The sequence below is a fragment of the Spermophilus citellus genome (assembly GCF_964194105.1).
Source record: "Spermophilus citellus genome assembly, chromosome: 1".
Taxonomy (NCBI): Eukaryota; Metazoa; Chordata; class Mammalia; order Rodentia; family Sciuridae; genus Spermophilus; species Spermophilus citellus.
The window spans coordinates 235,212,602-235,238,452 of record NC_138182.1 but is presented as its reverse complement, the minus strand read 5'-3'; the positions used below and the strand labels follow the sequence as shown (position 1 = coordinate 235,238,452).

Here is a 25,851-nt window from a genome sequence, read left to right as displayed (position 1 = left end):
CCTCAGAAGATGGAAAAATATTCCTTGTTCATGGATAGGCAGAACTAACATCATCAAAATAGCGATATTACCAAAAGTTCTCTATAAGTTCAATGCTATCCCAATCAAAATCCCAACAGCATTTCTTGTAGAAATAGATAAAACAATCATGAAATTCATATGGAATAATAAAAGGCACAGAATAGCAAAAACAATGCTAAGCAGGAAGTGTGAATCAGGCGGTATAGCGATACCAGACTTCAAACTATACTACAGAGCAATAGTAACAAAAACATCATGGTGCTGGTACCAAAACAGGCGGGTGGACCAATGGTACAGAATAGAGGACACAGTAACCAATCCACAAAACTACAACTATCTTATATTTGATAAAGGGGCTAAAAGCATGCAATGGAGGAAGGATAGCATCTTCAACAAATGGTGCTGGGAAAACTGGAAATCCATTTGCATCAAAATGAAACTGAATCCCTTTCTCTCACCATGCACAAAAGTTAACTCAAAATGGATCAAGGAGCTTGATATTAAATCACAGACACGGCGTCTGAAAGAAGAAAAAGTTGGCTATGATCTACATACTGTGGGGTTGGGCTCCAAATTACTCAATAGGACACCCATAGCGCAAGAGTTAACAACTAGAACCAACAAATGGGACTTACTCAAACTAAAAAGATTTTTCTCAGCAAAAGAAACAATAAGAGAGATAAACAGGGAGCCTACATCCTGGGAACAAATCTTTACTCCACACACTTCAGATAGAGCCCTAATATACAGAGTATACAAACAACTCAAAAAATTAGACAATAAGATAACAAATAACCCAATCAACAAATGGGCCAAGGACCTGAACAGACACTTCTCAGAGGAGGACATACAATCAATTAACAAGTACATGAAAAAATGCTCACCATGGCTAGCAGTCAGAGAAATGCAAATCAAAACCACCCTAAGATACCATCTCACTCCAGTAAGATTGGCAGCCATTAGGAAGTCCAACAACAACAAGTGCTGGAGAGGATGTGGGGAAAAGGGTACACTTGTACATTGCTGGTGGGACTGCAAATTGGTGCAGCCAATTTGGAAAGCAGTATGGAGATTTCTTGGAAAGCTGGGAATGGAACCACCATTTGACCCAGCTATTCCCCTTCTCGGTCTATTCCCTAAAGACCTAATAAGAGCATGCTACAGGGACACTGCTACATCGATGTTCATAGCAGCACAATTCACGATAGCAAGATTGTGGAACCAACCTAGATGCCCTTCAATAGATGAATGGATAAAAAAAAAATGTGGCATCTATACACAATGGAGTATTACTCTGCATTAAAAAATGACAAAATCATAGAATTTGGAGGGAAATGGATGGCATTAGAGCAGATTATGCTAAGTGAAGCTAGCCAATCCTTAAAAAACAAATGCCAAATGACTGCTTTGATATAAGGGGAGTAACCAAGGACAGGGTAGGGAGGAAGAGCTTGAGAAGAAGATTAACATTGAACAGGGATGAGAGGTGGAAGGGAAAGGGAGTGAGAAGGGAAATCGCATGGAAATGGAAGGTGATCCTCAGGGTTTTACAAAATTACATATAAGAGGAAATGAGGGGTAAGAGAAGAATAATACAAGTGGAAGAAATGATTTACAGTAGAGGGGGTAGAGAGAGAAATGGGGAGGGGAGGGGAGGGTAGGGGGGATAGTAGAGAATAGGATAGACAGCAGAATACATCAGACACTAGAATGGCAATATGTAAATCAATGGAAGTGTAACTGATGTGATACAGCAATCTGTATACGGGGTAAAAATGGGAGTTCATAACCCACTTGAATCAAACTGTGAAATATGATATATTAAGAACTATGTAATGTTTTGAACGACCAACAATTAAAAAAAAACCTAAAAAAAATAAATAAAATAAGTTTATTATTAATGAGAGTCAGTATATACTACCCCAAAAAATAATGTTTAGGCACACTGAATATTTTAAATTGAAGGAAATTTAGAAAAGAGCAAAAGGATGATCTCTCTGACCTTCTCCTACTTTCCTCTCCCCAAAAACAGGCCATAGAAATGAGAAAGAATTCCCCTTGTCCTTCTCTCCTGAAGCAGGCCACAAACCCTAACTAACCTTGCCCCTAAAAATAGACCTTAAGACCATCATTCCAGAGCAGTCCTCTCCATGCCCAGAGGAAAAGAATGTCTTTATCTCTGAAGATGGAGAAACAAAAAAGAATCTGAACAAACAGCCTTGCTGAGCTACCCACAATTTAGTACCAACAGATCATAACTGTTTTGTGCAATCATATCTCTCCACAATTATCCACCTCTGCATCAGATCTGGCATAAAATATATCAAGTTTTCTGTTTCTTTGAGTCTTTATTGTGAAAGTTCCTGTGTCATATAAAACTTAAATGACTTTGTGTGCCTTTTTCTTGTTCATCTGTCTTTTGTGATAGCTGTGAACCTTTTGATGGTCAAGAAGAGAAATCTTTTCTCCCCTTTGCTATATACATATTATTTATCATCATAATATCAAGTGATTAATCAGGATAAATGAAAGTAACAGGACAAAATTAAAATTAAATCATTAATTGGACTACTGTTATGAAAACTCAAAAATGCAAACTTAGTACTACATTTAATGTAAAAAATATGCACAATAATTCTATTTGAATAATCATGAGTTCATAAACAAAATTATAAACTCCTACATATTATGTACATCAATTGTTTCTGATTATATAGGTAGTACTTTAAGAAAGTAAATCATCTAAAGAACCATTACTCAACAAAGGTTATTACCAAAGTGTATTCCATGAAGTCAATACAATTATATTTAATAATTTATCTTAAATTTAATAAAACTTTTTCTACTCTTATAACTTCACCACTGTCAGCACATAACTTCAATTATCTTTATAATGGCTGATAATTTCAGCATATTACTATCAACCTTATTTTAAGGAAAAGTTAATTTAGATAATTTAGTAAAATTATCTTTGCTAAAAGGAAATGGAAAAATCAATAATTAATCACCTTTTTGAAGAGCTGAAATACAAAGCTGAAAAGAAGGATTGGTTCAAATCTGCAAGCTTAGACAATAGCCCTCCCACATACCCCAGGATTCCCAGTTTTATTCTTTGAAGAAATGAAATTAAAGAGGCTCAGTTCCAAAGACACTTTATGCAGCAGAAGGCAAAGCAGAAGACCAAGGTTGAAAACAATTTCAGTGTGCCTTCTTAAAAACCTCCCCTTCCTTCTCCCACCTTGTTTTTATAATATTTAAAACTGGGCAAGACACTGTTGGATTATTTTCTAGAATGGTTTCATAGAAAATCCCCCAAAACATTTTGCTTCTCTAAGAAAAAAATCAACCTATTGCAGAAAAAGGTCCTCCTCCTGACTACTGACTCAATATGCCATCCAGGATTCATAGCTTACGTGAGAGCCATAGTCTGAGGTCACTGATGTAGGACACCACACTGCAAGAAGACACATTTTATTGGGGGCTAGTTTGATTTTACTCAACATACATTTACTAAGCTCCTATTGGTGTCAGACACTAGGAAAATGAAGCCAATTTTTTTTTTTTTTTTTTTTTTTTTTTGGTATTGGGGATTGAACTCAGAGCATTTGATCACTGAGCCACATCCCCAGCCCTATTTTGTATTTTATTTAGATACAGGGTCTCACTGAGTTGTGTAGCACCTTGCTAAATTGCTGAGGCTGCTTTGAATTCGTGATCCTCCTGCCTCTGCCTCTTGAGCCACTAAGATTACAGGCGTGAGCCACCATACCCGGTAGAAATGCACAATCTTTTCAATAAAATAATATCAGAAAATTCCCCAAGTCTAAAGAATGAAATGGCAAATCAAATACAAGAGGCTTACAGGAATCAATATGTACAAAATTATAATAAGGCACATTATAATGAAAATGCCTAGCATACAGAATAAGGATAGCATTTAAAGGCTGCGACAGGAAAATTCCAGATATTATATGGAGGAAACCAATACAGATCTCAGCTGACTTCTCAACTCAGACCCTCAAAGATAGGAGATCCTAGAATAACATATACCAAGCTCCAAGAGAAAATCGATGTCAAACAAAAATCCTATATCCAGCACAATTGAGCTTCAGAATTGATGATGAAATAAAAACTTTCCATGATAAACAAAAGTTAAGAGAATTCACAATTAGAAAGCCTGCACTACAAAACATACTCAATAAGATATTTCATGAAGATGAAATGAAAAAAGAAAAAGTGAAAACCAGCAAAGAGGGAAACTACATTAAAAAATGGTCAATCAAAGGAGAAACTAATTCAAATTAAAAACTATAAATAAACCAAAATGACCAGGAATACAAATCAGACCTCAATAATAACCTGAAACATGAATGGACTAAATTCATCAATCAAAAGACACAGACTGGCAGATTAAACTGAAAAACATAAGAGACTCACCTCATAGGCAAAGACATCCAAAAACTGAAGGAAAGGATGGGAAAAAAACATATCACTCATGTGGATTGAGTAAACAAGCAGGGGTTTTTAATCCTCTTACCAGATGAAGTGGATTTCAAGGCAATGCTAATACGAAGGAACAAAGAAAGACACTTTGGATTGCTTAAGAGAATTATATATCAACAAGATGTAACAAATTTTAAATATTTATGCACCAAACAATGAAGCATATAAATATATCAAACAAACCCTTCTCAATTTCAAGAATCAAATAAATCACAATGCAATAATAGTGGGTGACTTTACCATACCTCTCTTACTAATGAACAGATCCTCCAAACAAAAACTAAACAAAGAAAATACAGAACTAATTAATACCATAATTTAGAGAAATTCACCTCAAAGCCCTAGAAAAAGAACAAATCAACACCAAAAGAAGTAGAAGACAGAAAATAATTAAAATCAGAGCTGAAATCAATGAAATTCAAACAAAAGAAGCAATTCAAAAAACAAAACAAACAGTTGGTTCTCTGAAAAAATAAATCAAATTGATAAACCTTTAGCCATGCTAATAGAGAGAAAGAGAGAGAAAACTCAAATTACTAAAACCATCATGAGAAAAGAAATATCACAATGGACACTACTGAAATACAGAATATAATCTGAAACGATTTTGAAAATTTATATGCCAATAAAATAGAAAATCTTGAAGACATCACCAAATTTCTAACAAACTCAGTAAATAAATGCAACTTTAACATATTTGTGAAAGAAATAGCTATTTAAATAAACCTCAAACTTACTTTTAAACTTTTCACTATTCCTTTTCCAGTTTTGCCATTGCAGTCCTGCAAACATTATGTAAATCTCCCACCCAACTTTTCTCAGTATCCCTTATCATCAACAAAACAGAGAAACATTTGTTTATCTTTTTAAGAAACTTTGGAAAATGTATTGTTCCAATTTAAGTATTTCTTTCAAGTCTTCCAAACTATTTGAAAAATTGTATTGAGTACTCCAGAGTAATAGGTTGATTAGGCAGGATCCCTGAAATGCTTCTTTTCATATACCTTTGTAAAAACCACAATTCAGGGCTGGGGATGTGGCTCAGTGGTACAACACTTGCCTAGCATGTGTGAGGCACTGGGTTTGAACTTCAGTACCACATAAAAATAAATAAATAACATAATATAAAGTTATAAAAAATTCTTTAAAAAAACACAATTCATCTTCTTCCATTTTGTTTTGTTTTGTTCGAGGAAGAAAAGTTTATTTGGGGCTCATGGTTTTAGAGGTCTTAGTCCTAGGTGGCTGACTCCATTGCTCTGGACCTTAGATGAGGCAGAACATCAAGGTAGAAAGGTGTGGGGGAGGAAATCAGCTCAGGACATGGCCACCAGACAGTAGAGAGAAAGACAGTCTTGTGTTTTTAAGTATGTAAATTTTATTAATTTGGCACATGACATATGTAAACTAATCATAAGATGAGACCAATGACATGGAAGGTGAACAAAAAAAAATTAAAAATATCAAAACAAAGTAAGGAAACAGGAAATCATTGAGCTCCTCTGTGAGAGCTGAGCCTAGTATATATTAATTTCCCAAAATCCATTTCCTAGTTTTCTAATTGAAATTAGTTTTGCTTTTGTATAACAGGCAAACATTATAATTGCCATATAGGGAGAATCTGAAATGAGAAAGTTATAGAAAGAGTAAATAGAGAATTCAAGGAAGGGATCATGACTGCAAATACATATTTGGATACAGATGATTCTTAAAATTATATGTTTTAGTTCTTAAAACCATGATAATGAATGAGATCACTAATAGTAAATGTCAGTAGAGAAAAGATTATGAGAGAAGTGGTAAAATATTCACACATTATTTTTTCTTAGTCCTGAAATACCTCTTAGAATTAGTTTTAAAAATATTTTTTAAATGTTGACTAAGGTGCTGAGAATTTATAAAATGAGAAAGAATTTCACTTGTAAGGATGATAGCTTTTGATAAATTTTTATTGGAGTTGGAAAGGAAATATATAGCTAATTTAATAGATATTGTCCCCAAAAAATCCAGTGTAAATTTTTAATCAAAAAACTGAAAGAATTTCTAGTTATTCAGCCTCTAAATAAAGTTTTTACCCTCTTTATTCCCCAAATCTCCTTCTTCTCTCTCCCTCCCTCCGCCCCTCTCTCTCCCTGTACTCTTCCACTTCACTCATTTAAAGGTCCCTATCTCCCAACATCAAAACTCAAGATTACTGCCTGACATTCAGTTCCTTGATATAATTCGGAGGGGGAAGAGAAGTGTTAATTCAAATGGTTCTAAAAAGCCTGCCTAAAATAGAGAAAAAAGAGGCATTGAATTTTTTCCAACCATTTTTCACTGCTTTGCACACATTAGCACTAAATAACACAAACACAATCTAGCCTCCACACCCATCAGAAACATTTTTTTCAATCTGATCGTGTCACTTTTCTGTTAAAATTTCTGCAATGTCTCCATTATGCAAAATAATTAAAAGTTAAATTTCTTTTTTTATTGGTTTTGTTGAATCTTTTTCACATAAAGGAAAAAATATGGTTTTGGTTGTTTGTTTTATTGTTGTTGTTTGTCTTTTTTATGTTAGGGACTGATCCTAGGGAAGTCTGACCACTGAACTATATCCAAGTCCTTTTATTCTTAATTTTTTATTTTGAGACAGTCTTGCAAAGATTCTGAGGAACTTGCTAAGTTGCTGAGGCTGGCCTCGAATTTGAGATACTCCTACATCAGCCTCCAAACTGTGGGGATTACAAGAGTCACTGCGCCTGGCCAGAAAATAATGTTTTAAGATTTGTTTTGTAACTTTGTTGGCTCATTTTACTTTACATCATATCATTCTCTGGCCCCTGCAACTTCTCTACCAGAATAGTATATCGTTCTTCCCTTATTTTCCCCTATCACATTTCATGTTTCTTCAAAAAAGCTCACAACAATAGGCAATACTATGTTTTCAATAAATGTAGGATGAATTAGTGAATCAATAAAAGAATTTCTTCCTATCCAACCTCATCTCCTATAACTTCTTACTAACACTTTCCACTCTAAAATTACTCAGCCTTTAGTTTTTCATTTCCTTCCTTTTTTCCTTCTTCCTTCCTTCTTTGGCACTGGGGATTGAACCCAAGATAGCTTAACACTGAGCCACATTCCCAACCCTTTTTGTTTTTTATTTTGTGATAGGGTCCCACTAAGTTGCTTAGGGCCTCACTAAGTTGCCAAAGTTGATTTTGAACTTGGGATACTCCTGCATCAGTCTCCTGAGCCACTGGGATTACAGGCACTGAGTACACCACCACTCCTGGCTCTAATTATGGTTTTGATTGGCAGGTCATTGATATTTACATACATTGAGCAATTTTTCATTAGTTACTACGTGACCCACTAATTCCACTCCTAGGTATATACTCAAGAGGAATGAAAATACATCATATCCACCCAATAGCTTACACATTAATGTTCACAGTCGTATTTTTCAAAATATCCAAAAAATGGAAACACCATATGTCCATCGAATGTGGTAGACCCATAAATTGTAATGTCATTTGGCCATAAGAGTAATGAAGTATTGATGCATGCTATAAAATGGATGAACTATGAAGACATTTCAAGTTAAAAGAAGCTAGTCCCAAAAGACCACAATATTTTATGATTCAGTTTATATATGTTCATAATATGCAAATCTCAGCAGATAGACTGTTGTTGATTTCCTAAATAGAGGAATGGAGGGCAACTGTAAGTGGGTACAGTGTTTCATTTTGGGGTAATTAAAATGCTATATAATTCATAGTGGTGAGGTTTGCACAACTCTCTGAATATACTGAAAACTATTGAATTGTACATGTTAAATGGATGAACTGTATGGTATGCAAACTGTATCTGGATGAAACTGTGATAGAAAAATAAGAGAATTGGACCTATCTTTGATTTTATTCTTTATTCATTGATGACGTGGAAGGAAACAGGACATTACAATAAGCCATTAACTAATGCTAGAAGCAAATGACAAGCTAAGTTCATAACAGAAAAATGCACAAATTACTTCTCTAAATCTTATTGTTTACTAGTAAAATTTTTTAAATAATAAAGCAACATCAACTAGGATATAATAACAACACAGACTAATTAGTAACATTTGTTAACTACTTAGCAAGGTATTAAGTATTATAAAGTACATTGGGATAAACTGAAACTCTTCTATATTACTTTAGAGTGTGTGAATTAGTAAAACTACACTGCAAAGCACTTAGGCAGTTCTTAATATTGAATTAACAATGTTCAGCCCTTATGATTTGGCAATTCTACTTCTAAGTATTTGCCCTAGGAAAATTGCTCATGTGTACTTAAAGAGATAGATACAAAGATAATGATTTCAGCATTGTTTATAATAATGGGGAAAATCAATATAATCTAAATGCTCATCATTAAAGGTTTGTATATTCATATTATACAAAAGGTAAAAGGAGTTAAATAGACCTATATATGCCAAGCATACAAACCTAAAAAAACAAATATAATTTAGAAAATTAGAAAAGGATAACTGCAGTTTTATACACTATAATTAAAACACAAGATTAATTTTTTCAAATTTTTTTTGTATTTATAGATGGACAACATGCCTTTATTTTACTTTTTTATTTTTATACACTGCTAAGGATCGAACGCAGTGCCTTATATATGCCAAGCAAGTGCTCTGCCACTGAGCTACAGACCCAGCCCCTAAAACACAAAATAAAAAGATTTTCTGTTTTGTTTTATCTATAAACTTTGGGTATGTATGCTAATAAAGCCAAAGAATAAAACCATAGATGTCAAGGATGAATAAAAATTTCAGGATAGTGGTTATCCCAAGAAAGCCTTCAGCTTTATGAATAATCTTCTTTTTTTCAAAAAATTCAAAATAAAGATAGTAAAAACTTTATACTTGCTAAATCTATAGGGGTATCATATTTTTTTCTATATTTTCATCTTTTTGGAATGTTTTAAAGTATAATTTGTGACATTACTTCCAGAGGAACCTTATTTTACCTTAGGATGAAACCCTATAGTTGGAAGAAATCTTGAAATGTGTAAATGGCCCCATTTTAACGCAGGCCTTCATTCAAATCCCTTGAGAAAAAGCTATATTCCTTTTATCTAAAATTTTTTTCCAAATGGAAACAGTACTATCTTTATTAGCAATGTATTCCAAACTTCCCAATCAAGAAAATATTTTCTATATTCAAGTTAAGATTTCCTTACTATAATTTAAACATTACCCCTTTGGTAGAGTGATGTTATTAAAGGGAAAGAATATTTACTCAATATATGCCTATAATCCAAGAGCTCTGGAGGCTGAGGCAGGAGAATCCAGAGTTGAAAGTCATCTTCAGCAACTTAGTGAGTCCCTAAGGAACTCAGCAAGACATTATCTCTAAATAAAATATAAAAAAGGGCTGAGGATGTGGCTTAGCTGTCAAGCACTCTGGATTCAATCCCTACTACCACAAAAAAAGGATATTTATTCAATATTCAAAAAACATACCTTGGGTAGAGGATATAGCCCAGTGGTATATCCCCATCCCCTCTCCTGCCTACCACATGGGCACAGTCCCCAGAACTACAAAAAAAAAAAAAAAAGTTGGCAATTTTAATACTATTCATAAATAGTTTTTTCTCCAAAGCTAAATAAGCCTAGCTGGGTTAGCCTCTCAACATAAAACCTATTTCTCCAGGCTTTATTGATTTTGTTGTTTACCTCAAGCCAATTTTCAACATGAAATAAAATATTTCATTAAAGTCCTCACTAATGTTTAAGAATGATTCTCATATCATACTTACATATTTTAATGGATAGCATTACAAGACTATAGGTGTATCCATTTCCCACACAAGAAATATCTGTTATAACTTTTTTAAATACTTGTGTTTGCTGATGAGGTCATCTTGTTCCTCAGACAGTGCTGCAAATACAGTATGTAGTTTGGAATCCAGTTAATTAACCTTCATGTTAACTACTTTCCTTCACTTTATACATTTTTCTATTCAGAACATAAACATATTTGAAAACATTTTATTATCACTTATTAGTCATAGGAATTCAACAGAAATAAATTATTAAATAAGCAAAACTACAAGGTGCCAATTAAGATGGCAATTCTGGAATTTCGGTCCAAGATTTGAGAGTGGCAATATGCTTCATTTCACTCCCTCCTTTATCTCCTTCCTACCCTAAAACATGAGGTTTTGTTTTCATAGCACTGACCCTGTTTCACGTAGGTTGTAGGCTTATTTGGCATAGATTTGCAGGCCAGCTGGCATAGATTGGAGATGGGTGAAGGAAAAAATATGTACCACTAAACCACTCCTAGAAATTGCCTTCACTAACCAAAACTAAAGGAAAGAAAGATCTTTCTTGTTTTCTTCTCTATACTGAACAAGTACAAAATGGTGGAATCAGGAAGTTTCTCTAACTTTAGTAGCTCATTGACTATGAAATTATCTGGTTTTTTGTTTGCTTATCCATTCCTACCTCCAAATGTTCCAAAAAATGGGTAATTCACCCATCTAGTTCATGCAGATACTCACATCTAAGAAGGGTCTTCCACATACTAAGAATACAATAAATATATTATGAAACAATATATTATTACTACAAACATCCTATTTTTTTTCTTTTTCTTGCTTATAATATTTCAGTGTTCCTTTATCAATTCTTTCCACTTTAAATATTATAAAAAATTTTATTAGTAAAAGTTTTTAAATAATAAAAGAGCAATTTTTATGTTATTAATTATTCAATTTTTACTAAACAACTGGGCTTAATGGATATAATCTTTTTATAGTTAAAATAAAATGTAAGCACTAATACCAAACTCAAAAATGTTATTAAAATAAAGCTGAGCAACAAATGTAGTTATCAAATTCTTGAGAAATATCTCACCTACATAATACTCTTGTTAAATAGGAACAAAGCATTCACTAGTTGAAATTTGTCATGTATTGTACAACTTTTTAGTATCATATTTTTGCTTATGAATTGACTTATGTGAACTCTTTAAATTCTCATATCTGATGCCTTTTAACTACAAAAGAAAATCTTAAATTTAAATATTATTAGGAGTTAAAGGCCTATCCCCAGGTCCTCTAGGGAATGTAAAGTTAAGGGAAATCTTTTATTATTTTTTATTCTAACTCAAGCATTTCTAAAAATATACCAAACTGATTTAGAAAATATTATAGAGGAAGATGAGGCAAACACAAGAAATGAATAAACTTTCTAATTAATAATATTTTAATTTTAAAAGATTTTATAGAATTTTTATAACTGAAAATTCTGCAGTATTACAGGTTTGAAGAGTTATAGGATAGGGTACTTTCAGAGATGATAGAGTTGTTGAAAAGACCAAAGAAATCCTAGAAAGTAAAGATTCACCAAAAGGAAATCCCCAAATCAGCATTTTTAAAAAGGTGAGTCTCTATTTTACAAAAGGGAGAGAGAGTAAATCTTTTCTTCACATAGAATGACACAGAATGACAACTAACAATACTGAAGGAATGAGAGTTAGGAGAATCATCAATGGGATGTCAAAACTAGGGGGTAGAAGTTTGATTAAAACCAACTCCTACAGTCTCAACATAACTTTCAAAAAATTACATAAGAATTTGAAAATTAAAAATATAAGGAAGGAAAATGTCACACATTATTGTAACCAAGTGATCAAAATTAATATCACCAATATTTGAAGAAACCAATATCATATGTGTCATGATACAATGCATTTAAAATTATAATATCACTTCAGTGTTATCCCTGCAAAATATATACAAACTGAATCTGATACTGAAGAAACATCAGAAAAATCCAAATTAAGTAACATTCATAAAATATTGTTGTGTACTCCCTTAAAATGTCAAAAGCAAACTAAAGAAAGACTGAAGAACTATTTCAGATTTGGAAAAAAAAAGACTTTTGATCAAAGGTCAAATGTTTTCTCTGATATGTGGAAGCTAATACAAAATAAGGGGTAGGTAAAAAGAATATAAGAAAGATAGTAGATTAGACAAAGGGTAATGAGGGAAGGGAAGAGGAATGGGATAAAGAAAGACAGCAGAATGAATCTGAGATATATGTATATATATATATGAATATACTAGAGTATATCTCACCATCATGTATATCCACAAAACACTAATTTTTAAAAAACTATAAGTAAATATCAGGAAGATCAGTAGAGTAGAGGGAAAGTAACAAGGGGAGGGAGGTAGGGAAAGACTAACTTAGAACAAATTATATTCCATGCTTTTACAATTATGTCAAAATGAATCCTATTTTCATATAAAAGGAACCTATAAAAAAATAAAAGTTAAAAAGACTTTTGAAGAAGACAAACAAATACAATGTGTGATCCTAGATCATTTGCCTGTGGAGGAAATATCTACCAAGGATTCTGTTAAGACAATTTTAAAAATTCTAAGATGAACTGTAGATTAAATACTAGTATACTATATACCAATACTTAGTGTCTTGATATTGACAATTGTATTACAGTTATATAAGATAATGTCCTTGTTTTTGGAAAATACAAACTGAAGTATTTAGGGGTAAAAGGGAATGATATTGATAATTATTCTCAAATAGTAGGAAGAATTTTTTAAATGCTGCCTGGGTCATCTGCTTCCAGCCAAGATGGAGTAACAAGGATCAAATTTACCCTCCTTCTTAAAACCATTTTAAAAATAGGCAAACTATATGAAACATCAGTACATAATACACTAGACTTAATGGGGAAAAAAAAGGGACAATGGATGGGCATGGTGGCACACACCTGTAATCCCAGTGGCTCAGGAGGCTGAGACAGGATGATGGCAAGTTCAAAGCCAGCCTCAGCAATGGTGAGGTGCTAAGCAACACAGTGAGACCCTGTCTCTAAATAAAATACAAAATAGAGCGGGGGATATGGCTTAGTGGTCAAGTGCCCCTGAGTTCAATCCCAGGTACCTGCCCTGCTTCACAAGAAAGGACAATGATCTCTGAGAAAAGGGAAAGTAACCATAGTGAGTCCTAAGATTGTCCCAGCTTACTACCTTGAGAATTTTGAAGCCAAGGCACAGAGAGGACAATAAGGCAGAACTCAATGGACTTTGAGTTGAAGAGAAAGCAGAAAATATGAAAAACCAAGTTAACTAGAATTTACAGGACTGAGTACAGGAACAGAAAAGCTACTGAAAGAGATAATTCTGGTGATTTACAGAGGGTTCCCTTGACAATTCACCTGAGTACCTATCAGCGCATGAATGTGAGAGAAGTATGGAAGGCAAGAAAAAGGATCTCCCAAAGAAGGAGCTGTAACAATGCCCAGACCATACACAACATTATAGAACATTATAGAACATACATAACATTATATACGAGATTATAACATTATATATATCACCAGCTGAACTGGAAAATTTCATGAATTTGCCTAAGTTTGGTAGAAAAATCAACCCTATGCGAGTGAGCACTGCTCCTGTTCCATATAACAAATTTTAAAAGAAAGATACAAAAGATTCAGTTTTCAAATAGTTTATACCAGAAGCAAAGCTCAAGAATATTTATAGAAATACAAGAGAGTAGAAGAAGACAATGTCTAGCATTTAATCAAAAATTACCAACTATTCAAATAAGCAGGAGAATATAGTACATAATAAAGCAATAACAAATTAATCAAAACCAACTTATAATTGATGCAGATAATACATTCATCAGATAAGTATTTTAAAATATATATGCATGTTTTGTAAAGCCTACATAAAGATGTTGATGCAAAAAAATTAAATTGCCAGAGATGCAAAAAATTATCCTACTACTAAATTAATTGAAAAAATTAAACAGAATCAGGATAGATTGGTATTACAGAAAAGAAATAAATTTGAAGACACAAAAATAGAAACTGCCCCAAATGAAAGATATAGAGAAGAGGAAATGTACAAAATAATAAACAGAGCATCAGTGAGCTGCCTTTAAGCAGCCAAACATATGTGCATTTGGAATCACCAAAGGAAGGGGAGGGGGCTGAACAAAAAAAATATATACTGAAAAATTAATGGGCTGAAATTTCAGAGTTTGATTAAATCAAATTTTAGAAACTCAACAATCCTAAACTTGAAGAAATTATTCTAATCATACATCATAATCAAATTGTTCAAATTAATAAAGGAAAAGAAGGATTAATCAACATGGTCACCCAAATTAAACTGACATATACATATCATTCCATCCAACAATAGCAGAATGCACATATTCTAGGCCATAAAACAAGTCTAAATAAACTGAAAAGTATTTCTCATATAAAGTCTATTCTCTAATCACAGTGGAACTAAATTAGAAATAAAAATGACTTCTGGGGAGAAAGTCTCAAATATCTGAAAGTAAATAACATAATTCTAAGTAGCTATATGTAAAAAAAAAACCATAATCTAAGGAAATTAGAAAGTATTTTTGAACTGAAGTGAAAATACAACATAACCAAATTCATAAGATGAAATTAAGATATGTTTATGTGAAATTTTTATAACACTAAACATCTGTATTAGAAAGACCTATGTAAGAAAAACAGGAAGGTCTCAAATTAATAACCACAGCTCCCACTAGAAGAAACCACAAAATAAGAGCAAATTAAGTCTGAATCAAGTAGAAATCATAGCAAAAATCAATGAAATAGAAAATAGAAAAGCAAGACTAAAAGTTATAGACAAAATTTGATATGATCATTAAATCTGTTAGAGTCACTGGGAGGAGGAGAGACAAGACAAAACTTATCAATATCATAAAGAAAGTTGATGTTATTATACATTCCATAGATATTAAGAACAATTATGCCAATATAACCACCTCTTAGAAGGAATAAATACATCCTTGAAAGACTCAAACTATCAAAGCTCATTGAAGAATATAACCTAGAGCTAGGGGTATAGCTCAGCCTTAGAAGAACACTTGCTTATTAGCAGTTTAACAAGCCCAAGGTCTACAGAGCTCTGCACCATGAGAAGAAACAAACCAATAACAACAATTTTAAAAAAAACTAAATAGCCCTGTATCTATTAAACAATGTTAATTGATACTTTAAAATTCATTCCACATAGAAAACTCCCAAACCAGATAGTTTCACTGATGAATTCTATAAACCATTTGAGGAAGAAATAACCCCAACCATACACTTCCATAAAATTGCAAAGTTGAAAATATTCCCTAAGTTTGCATCGTCAATAATATCTAATACAAAATCAAAGATATAAGAAAACCATATAACAACACCTCTCATAAACACAAATATAAAAAAATGTCAAATCAAATCTAAATATATTAAAAGAATAATATATCATGACCAAATTGGGTTTATTCCAGGAATGCAGGGTTGGTTCACCATTCTGAAGCAATCAATGTAATTCACTGCATTAATAAACTTTTAAAAAGAAGATCATCCATTTTAAATGATATAAAAAAGGCATTTAATATACTCCAACATCCACTTTTGATAAATAATCTCAACAAAGTAGGATTAGAATTAAATTTACTCAACTTTATAAAAGACGTTAAAGAAAATTCACAGCTAATGATGAAAGAGAATTCTTTCCCCACTAAGATCAGGAACAAGATAAGGATGTCAATTCTCACTTCATTAAACATCATAGTAGATATTCTAGCTAGAACAATAAGACTGGAAAAAGATATAAAATTCATTCATGAAGAAGTGATTCTGTTTTTAATTTCAGACAACATGATCATCTTTATAGAAAATCCAGTGGAAATGATTTTAAAAACTAATAAAACTAATAAATTAATTTAGCAAGATTATGGATATAAAATCAATATATAAAAATCAACTCTATTTTATATACCAGTGACAATTTTAAATGAAATTTTAGAAATAATATCATTCCCAATAACATAAAAAATATGATCAAACATGTAAAAACACTGAAAACCACAGACCCCTACTAAGAGAAATTAAAAAAAAAACATTAATAAATGAAGAGACAGACCTTGTACTTGAGCAGGAAGACTACTGAAAATGCCATTTCACTAGGTGTAGCCCACAATCAAGAAGAGGTGATTATATAAGGTCACAAACACCAGGAGGTGGAGATCTTTGGGGTCATCTTAGAAGTTGGCCTACTACAGGTCCAAATATTACTAAAGGTTCCCCACACAATTTTTTTGTTGAATAATTTTATGCTTCCTCCTAAAAGGACTCTGTAGCCATAATACCTGGTTTGGCTTAAATCTTGGTTTTGCTAATTACTATATAACCTTGCCAATCATTTAACTTTCCTGTGCCTCAACTTCCTCATCTATGAAAAGAAGACAATAACAGTACCTATTTCATGCAGTTATTTAAGAATTAAATGATTAAGTATCTGTAAAGCTCATAAGCATATGGCACATAACAAGCACTTGTTTATATGCCTATTTCATTACATCCATAAAACCAACGTAAGTACTAAAGTTTCTATTTCTCTAACTGTTGATTACAATACATCCTTCTTCACTTCCAGACAACCACTGCAAGTAAGCCACAGTGTTTTTGTCAGGGTATGAACAAAAATAACTCACTAAATTGCAATGTACTTAGTCAACCTCAGGCACTGATAGAAAAGAATCTTATTTCCATCTTTAGTTAAAGTTTCAGGAACATAGGTAATGCCTGGGATAATAATAAAAACATAATCCTGTTTTGCCAGATCTTAGTTTGTGCCGGTTCTCCAAGTCTGACCCACTTTCACTCTTAAAATTGTCCCAATTATGGGGTAGGATTATGACTCTGCAATACAGCATTTGCATCGCTTACACAAGGCCAGGGTTCAATCCCCAGCACTGTAAAATACACAACAAGAATGTCCCAATTTACAGTCACTCCACTTTGTCATAGACTGAGACTGGAATGGAAAGTGAATCTACATAAACACTTTTGAATAAGAAACCAAAAAGGCAGGGGAAAAAGGAAAAGAAACTGAAGAAACAAGAAGAGGGTTTTGAGCAGTGGAGATGGGTAGGAATGATGGGAATCTAGTGGTAAGAAAATAACAAATGCTTAAAAATGTCCAAATACCACAATCAACTTGTCCACACTCTGCATTAATATTTCTATGCTGTCTATAAACCTAAGAGTTTTTTTTTCAGTACTGGGTAACTTAACACAGTCTTAAATGCTTATTAATAGGTCATAAGATATTTATTTAACTGGCATTTCCTTGAGGATTAAAAAAATTCTTAGTGAATACCAAATAAATGTTAATGTACTACATTTAATCTCCCTTTCTTCTATCTGTTCTCATATATAATTATGAAGCCAATACATAATTCCAATAGACACTATCTTTAAAAACTAAGAAAACTTGTTTAAATCAATACATTACATGCCAAGAAACCATATTTATAGCTATTTTTAAATGCCTATCTAAAAACATTGGTTGACTGACATTGAAAATTCTAATTCCTTTATAATCCAGCAATACCCAAGTAAACAGTCATGACCCCTTAAGAGGATAAATATGCCCACTTTAATTAAAGACCAAATTATTTTGACTTTGTGTGCAATTTTTGCATCAGATTTTAAGATATATTTATAAGTCCTGTGATTTCACTAATGAAAGATCATTCAAGTATAATAACTGAAAAAGCCTATAAACAAAGGCATTCTTAAAAGTTAGGTACCTTGAGTTTTTGAAAATTTAGGCTAGTAAAAGGAAAGCAGGGCTATGGATGTAGTTCAGGGGTAGAGCTGCTGCCTAGCATGTATGAAGGCCTGGGTTCAATTCCCAGCACTACAAAAATGAAAATTAAAAAGAGAAAAGCAATACTACTACATTCCAGAACACTGATGAACCTTTAAAATGTTTTGCCAAGTAAAAGAAGTAAATCACACAAAAATATTCATATATTATATAATTCTGTTTATATGAAAGGTCCAGAACAGACAAAACTATACAGACGGAAAGTTAGATCTGAAGTTGCCTACACTGGAGCAAAGGAAGGGCTAGGAATAAAGGGAATCCTTTAGGACAGAGAGAACATCCTAAAATTAATTATAGTGGTGGTTGCAGAAACTTGTGAATATACTAAAAAACATTGAATTGTACTTTAAATGAGTAAACATGTGGTCTATGAATTAGATTTCAATAAAGTTTTTGTCCAAAAACAGGATTGAGGCTCTAATTCCTACCCTAAGAAAATAAATGACTATGTATTAATATCTTAAAATGGAAAAATAATGTTTCTCATACTTCATAGAACAGAACGCTAAGAAATGTATGCACTAGTCTGTTCACATGAATTACTAAACATAAATGCTAGTACAAACTGTCTCTAAATCCTAATGAACTTCAGACTATGTATGGATTTCTTGAACAAAATAAATTTAGACATTGGCTTGACTTTAAACTCATGGTGATTTTAAGCTTATTTCCTGACTTTATAGGGAAATAAAAATAACTTAAATAATATGTCAAATTGCCAGTATTTATTCCTAAGCATCTGTTAATTGCAGCTTGTCAGTACAAAGCTTAATGAAGTATGTGAGATAATGCAGGCCAATCTAATGTTTGATTTAGACATCTCACAATGTATGCATATGTCAAAATACCATGCCCTACACCATAAATATATACATTTTTGTCAATTAAAAATAATTTATAAAAGCAACAAAATACAAATATTAATAAACATAACTTGAAAGTTTTGAAACAAGTAACTTCTTAACTGTATAAATACTGTCCTACTTTGCCCTCTTAAATTATGTTTCTAGAGTTTGAAGTACAAAGTATTATTATTTCTTGATCTAGTTATATATATTTTTTTAAAGAGAGAGAGAGAGATTTTTATTAATATTTATTTTTTAGTTTTCGGTGGACACAACATCTTTGTTTGTATGTGGTACTGAGGATCGAACACGGGCCACATGCATGCCAGGAGAGCGCGCTACTGCTTGAGCCACATTCCCAGCCCAGTAGTTATATATTGTTATATTCCATTGTTCAAAAAAGAGTTACCAAACATCAAGCTGATTTAGGTGAATACTATCAACTGTTAAATCATTCAATAAATCTACTCTATGGAAGCAAACAATACAAATTATTAATACTGATATCTTACATTAAAATCACAAAAAAATGAAAGACTAGTTTCATTATTCTACTATTCATGTTTATTTAAAATATAATGTAATTTGTGGAATATAACAATATATGGAAGCATTGCCATATTTCCACAGTTATATTATAGCACTAACCCTGGTATTCAGAACTAAGATTTCAGGCAGTTACTACACCACAGAGAGGTAACTGAATACTATTTTAGGAAGTGACACAAAGCTGCATAATGTTCAGATTTGCTAAATCTGGGTGGTAAAAACAGATTTTCACTATATTTTATATCATTAATCTCTGTTAGCTATATGTAAAATAGTGTATCCATATAGTATATTTGTGTGTATACATACACATATATGTATGTGGACATATGAAATATATGTACATAAAAATAAAAGTATATGTATACACAAATAATTGTAATATGTTCATTGATGTTACTTAAATACTATTAATAATAGAAAAAAGCAACAATAAATTTATTTTCTTTATGTCTAGTAAGAATTATCTGATAACTGTGCAGAGCACAGTTTCAAATTTAAATCAATAAAATAAGACAATAAGATATCATTTGGTAAAGGGAGATAACATTTAACGCCTTGGGATAAAATTTGGCCTTGGGAGATAAACTATCAGTTTTATCCTGGAATTCCTAATGAATCTTTATACTTCCTATGTAATAACATATTATTCTTCCTAGTGAGCTGATATTTTGAGCAAAAATAAATTATTATCTATAATAACTATAAAAGGAGGGGTCACAACACTGAATATTGATAAGTGAGTCATATGAAGCAGTTTTCAACATTAATATAAAAATCATCTATAGAATTCTCAGAATTATTTTTATTAAAAGTAGCACTATGATTTAAACATACCCAGTTTTACAAATAAAAAATATATAAGGGAGAGTTGAGCACTGATAACTTCCTTCCATTCTCTGAAAAATAACTATCTAAATAACAAAGATGATAGTCATCTCTTTCGATTAGTCACTCTGTAGCCCTATTATAAACTATTAAATAGGCTAAAAATTACTTTGAGACTTTAGTAACAATTAAATGAAATACTCTGTCACAAAAGAGGCATTTTTCTAATCTCTACTACATTAGCCAATCTAAAATGATACGAGATCCAAATTCTAAACTGTCCTATTAAATCCTAACATCATTTCTAGTACTTTTCTAATCATTAGAGACAAATTAAGGAGAAAATGTTATGTTAAAATCCCAAACATCAAAAAAGGCACTCAAAGTAGCTTACAGAAGCAAGGAAGAGCTCCGTAAAAAAATTTAAAAAATATCTAGGCCAATTCAGAGTAACAAAGTGTACAGCTGAATGTTGTCAGTGCAAGGAAAGGGTGGCTAACTGCCCAGATCTAGCTCACTACTTGAATACTTATAAATATGCACCCTTGGTATAACTGCTGCCATTTGCTGCAAAAGATAAAAATCCAATATAGATACAAAATAAAAATGTGAAGTCTCATTTTGTGTGAAGAAGTGTTTTACAATATAAACAAAAAAGCCATGTAAATATCTATGAAATTTTGTAAACTATATACATCAGATATTTTCCTCTAGTAATTTCATCAACACTAATCGTATCTAACTTTTTTTTTAAACACAAAGCTTTTCATTAGCACAAGTCCTAGATTTTTAATTCCTTAAGTATATATTAGGAACATTCCAGACTACAAGACTCACGAAACTGCAGAATTAATCAGACTAATGTGTCAATACATATGAACATAAAACCATATAATGTTGTCTTTTTCAGCAAACTGGTCATAAACAAAAATTTCTGGTTTATAATGCCAAGTAGAGGAAGTCAATGAAACAAACAGATTCAGAAACTTAAATTCTGCAGTTCATTAAACAGAGAATTTATTCTAAAAATTATGTTACTCAGTTTAAGATTCTGATCCCATGTACTTTATACTCCATCCATAGAACTTAACATAGAGTCAATGAGCACACCACAGATAATGCATCTGGTACATACTGCCTTGCAAATTATGAGAAATAATTAAAGTAACAAAAAAAGCTATTTCACTCAGCCAAGGCAGAATAGTGTTTTCACTTTGCTTGCTTGCTACTGTTACTTTATTTTGTCTTTTATTTTTAAATACTGGAAAAAGGTCAAAAGATACACTTAAAATTATTTAAGCATAACGTTTCTGACCAACCACAATTAGAATATAAAAAAACTAAAACAAAGCCACTCATGGTGATGCACATCTGAAGTTACAGCTACTCAGGAAAATGAGGCTTCAACTCAGAAGTTTGAGACCAGCCTGGGGAACATAAACAGATTCTCCAAAACTTAAGTAAACAAATAAACTAAGATAGGATAGTCAAGGAAGACAAGATCATCAGAGTTGAGTCCTCTTTCACTTAGCTGAGTGACCTTGAGAAACATACTTAACTATTTTGAATGTTTTCTCTTTTCTAACATAAGGAAGATAATACTATCTACTTCACAGAGTTGTTGCTTTAAGAATAAAAAAAAAACATTTGAATGCAGTTTTTAAAACTAGAAATCAATATATGAATTCCTTCAGTTATTGTCCAGTTAATAATTTTGCTTGAGAGAAAAGCTGTTTAACACATAATATAATAAATCTTCTTTATATATCTTAATTAAAATTTAAATAGATAATCATATAAGTAAATTGTGTAACTACCATTATTCTCCTCCCCTTTAATAAATTTACATAAACTAACACAACTTGGAGGTAAGAATATTTAATATATTTTATAACCTAGAGTCACAGCTTTATTTTTAAAATAGACATTTTCTTATACTTTTAAATGTTGCTTTTTGTAAGTATTTTGTTCAATTAATCAATCATATATGTGCTTCTAATTAAACATTATGAGTAGGACTTAATCAGTAGAAGGAAAGTTATTTATTAATTTCTAGGTCAAACCTTAATCTCCTCTTGTTTCTTATTTGGTTCATTTAATGTCAAGATATTAATAATACATTATTTCTCAGTAGTAAAAAAGAAATAGCCATTTTGCTTTTTCTATCCTCATTACCTGAATAAGGCTTCAGATAGAGCTAAATATAGTTATAATATCAAACAAACAATAATCAAAGGAAAAATACTTGCAACAAACCATACCTAGTAATAAGAACTGCATTATCGTGGTGGGCAATCCCATTTTCTGGAATGGTGTTTCCATCACTTTGGTGGGAGAGAATGGATTTCTGCCATTTACAGAAGCTATCGAGGGACTTGTCTGCATGGTGGTTTATCTCCAAGTTTGGCTGCAATACAACATGCATACCAGAAATGTTCCAAACAAATTGCTAAGGTCAGTTGTTAAAACTTTTGAAGACTAAAGTGGGACTATAATTAGAAGCAGTGGTTTCTAGGAATAATCTCATGCCAATTTTGATCTCTATAATATCTGACCTAGAGTTCATTTAGTATATTATTGAACATTCTTTCCAGTTACAGCTTTAATTATAATGTGAATATATGTGAGGCTATCAGCATACAAACCAAAAAAAACATTGTTATAAAGTATACCATGCAAATGCTCATATGCTCATCCGTATACTATGTTAACATAGCTAATACACATATATACATAGTTTTAACAAGACTTAAGAGGTATATTCTTATAAAGTATTTAAAATTTGCTTAAAACATTAAATGTTTAGAGCTAAAAATCAAAATCAACTATGACTTCTTAAGAGGACAAATAAGGAAATATATTATTTAATAATAAATAACTCCATAGCCTAAGAGGTTTAGGTTTAAAACTAATTCTTTCTTACCTGATCTTCTGTGAGAACAATTAAGCGCGCCACTATAATGTTCACAACGTTTCCTAGGCTGGAATCACGATAAAGTTTGGCAACCTGACCTCCAAAAAATAAGAAAAGACACAAAGTCAGACAAAAATCATAGGATCATAGTTTGATTCTATCTGATTAAAAAAAGTATGCCCATTGTATATATGAAAATATATTTTTAATGCTATCTTGTTTAAAATTCAAGATGCCTTGGTAAAAGATTTTACCAGTCTACCTCAAGAAATATTTTTTCCTAGAGATGAACTATAACACAGTAATTAAAGGGTAAGCTGATATTTCAAGTTATATAAAACATTTTAAACAAGACTTAATAACCCATTAAAAACATATCATCTAAAAATTAACAATAAGATTATCTTTAAGTTTATTTTCTATGGAACTTGAACATTAATAGGCCAATTCTTGGGCTGTATCTCAGTGATAGAGCACATGCTTAGCATGCATGAGGCCCTGAATTGAATCTCAAGCTCCAAAAAATCTCTCTACAATTTTAGATAGATGAATTCTTATGATCATTTATTTCCTAGTAAAAATCTATGAACTTAGTACAAAGTACAACAAACTACTAAGTAAACCAGTATATAGAAAGTTCAAACTTACAATATTCATCACACTCAAAATGTAGTGTTCAATATCTTTGCGGCCATGGTAGCCCACCATCATTTTGTCTGCCACTACTAATGTTTCCACAAACCGCTCAATGCTCACTGATCTCTTCTGTCTGTGGTGAATATGTGTGTCATTAGTTGGCAGCAAAGAAGGAAAAGCAGATGATGTGTCATTCAGCCACCAAGGTTTGCCATTTCTTGTGAGGTCTACAATAAGAACAATTAACCAATTCAGATAAAATCACTAATTAAACATACTTATTTATAGATCTTTCATTTAGATAAACTTCTCATAAATTTTCTAATGTATTATGATTTTTCAAAATTAAGAAAGGGAATGAAGAAATGCAGTAGTATCTTTAAAAATTTAAGACTAACATTCAAATACTCATAAAAATAAATCTGTAAATGAATTAATAGTAAAACATTTTTCAAATAATCATTTCCTATTATTCCAGTGAGTAATTATATCATAATACTTTTAAATTTAAAATACATACTCTAAAGAATCACTTATTTTAAAAGCAACTAAGGCATAAACTTTAGAAACAGCCTAAAGTAGTTCTGGTAAAAAAAACAACAACAACAAAAAAAACAATGATACAGCAAAAATCTACTCCTAAGTTATTTCTGAGCATTTATTTTGAAGTAAAATGCTTTTATTAAACTATCTTAATTAAAACCAATTCTATTATTTTAGAAATCACAATTTAAATGACTATGAATTAATTGTTCTACATAATTTTGCAGTTACTATTTATGCTAACAGAGTACACAAATTATTCCTTTTCCAAAGTCTAGAGATAAGGAGCATTAAAACAAGAGTTGAAAGATTCCAACACAATTTGCTTTAAACCACATTTGGTGTCTATTATCATACATCCTTCAGTATAAGGAAACCTTTTAGTTCCATGGCATTTGCAAATACTGCCTTGTGTATATTCATCTTCATTTGAAAAACTTGAGCAGGTAGAGGTTGTCTGCATACTCACTTCCATATTCTTATATTTGATCTGAAAATCCTTCTAACCTTTCTTATTGAAAAAGATAGTTAGGAAAAATTAAATTAATGTATGTTACATAATTATGTTAAATAATACTGTAGCACCAGTCTAGTGTCTCTCCCTTGCTGGCTTGGTGAAAGCAACCAACCATATTGGTGAACCCTTGGCAAAAAACTGCAGGTTGCCTCTGGCAAACAAGCCAAAAACTAAAGCTACCCAATCCAGAAAGAACTGAATACTACAAAGATCCATGGGAAAGGAGAAATAAAAATTCTTCTCCAGATGAGAATCCAGCTTGTCTTAGGCTGAGTAGATGGCTCATCCACATGGGTTCCTGACCTATAAAAACTATAAGAGGATAAATATTTGTTGCTTAAGCCACTATGTTTGTGGCAATACTGTTGTGAAACTGCCAAATCTTTCCTGTATCAATAAAACTCCAATTCCTCCTGCCTAGTCCTCTGTGATCATATAATCATTCATGTATTCAAGTCATGCCCAGTTTTCTCTTTCTCTGGCTAAACAGATTAAGTGTTTAAATATGAGTTTAATTTCCAACCTTTGGCCATTACTCCAATGTATTCAATTTCTCTTTATCTTAAGTATTGAAAGAAGAATTTAGCATGATTGGGTACTAAACAGGTAGCAATGTTAGTTCTCATTTGATAAGTATTCAGTATAAGGCACTGCTATTATCAATATCACCATTCTCATTGTCATAATTTTAAAACTTTTTATTTTTTTTAAATTGGTAGTTTGCTTGGCTATCACTCTATCAGACTACAAATTCTTTAAAT

The 25,851-nt window shown here is 31.8% G+C and overlaps 1 protein-coding gene across 1 annotated transcript in view; it reads right to left on the bottom strand.

Annotated features, from left to right (window-relative positions):
- The window catches only part of ADAMTS6 (ADAM metallopeptidase with thrombospondin type 1 motif 6), a 286,548-nt gene that overhangs the window by 237,839 nt on the left and 22,858 nt on the right, over positions 1 to 25,851 (bottom strand). The window contains exons 6-8 of the mRNA XM_081281992.1: positions 24,043 to 24,257; positions 23,404 to 23,487; positions 22,742 to 22,887 (exon numbers count right to left, since the gene is read on the bottom strand). Coding sequence (XP_081138118.1) covers positions 22,742 to 22,887; positions 23,404 to 23,487; positions 24,043 to 24,257 — 445 coding nt within the window. The remainder of the gene's footprint in view (positions 1 to 22,741; positions 22,888 to 23,403; positions 23,488 to 24,042; positions 24,258 to 25,851) is intronic.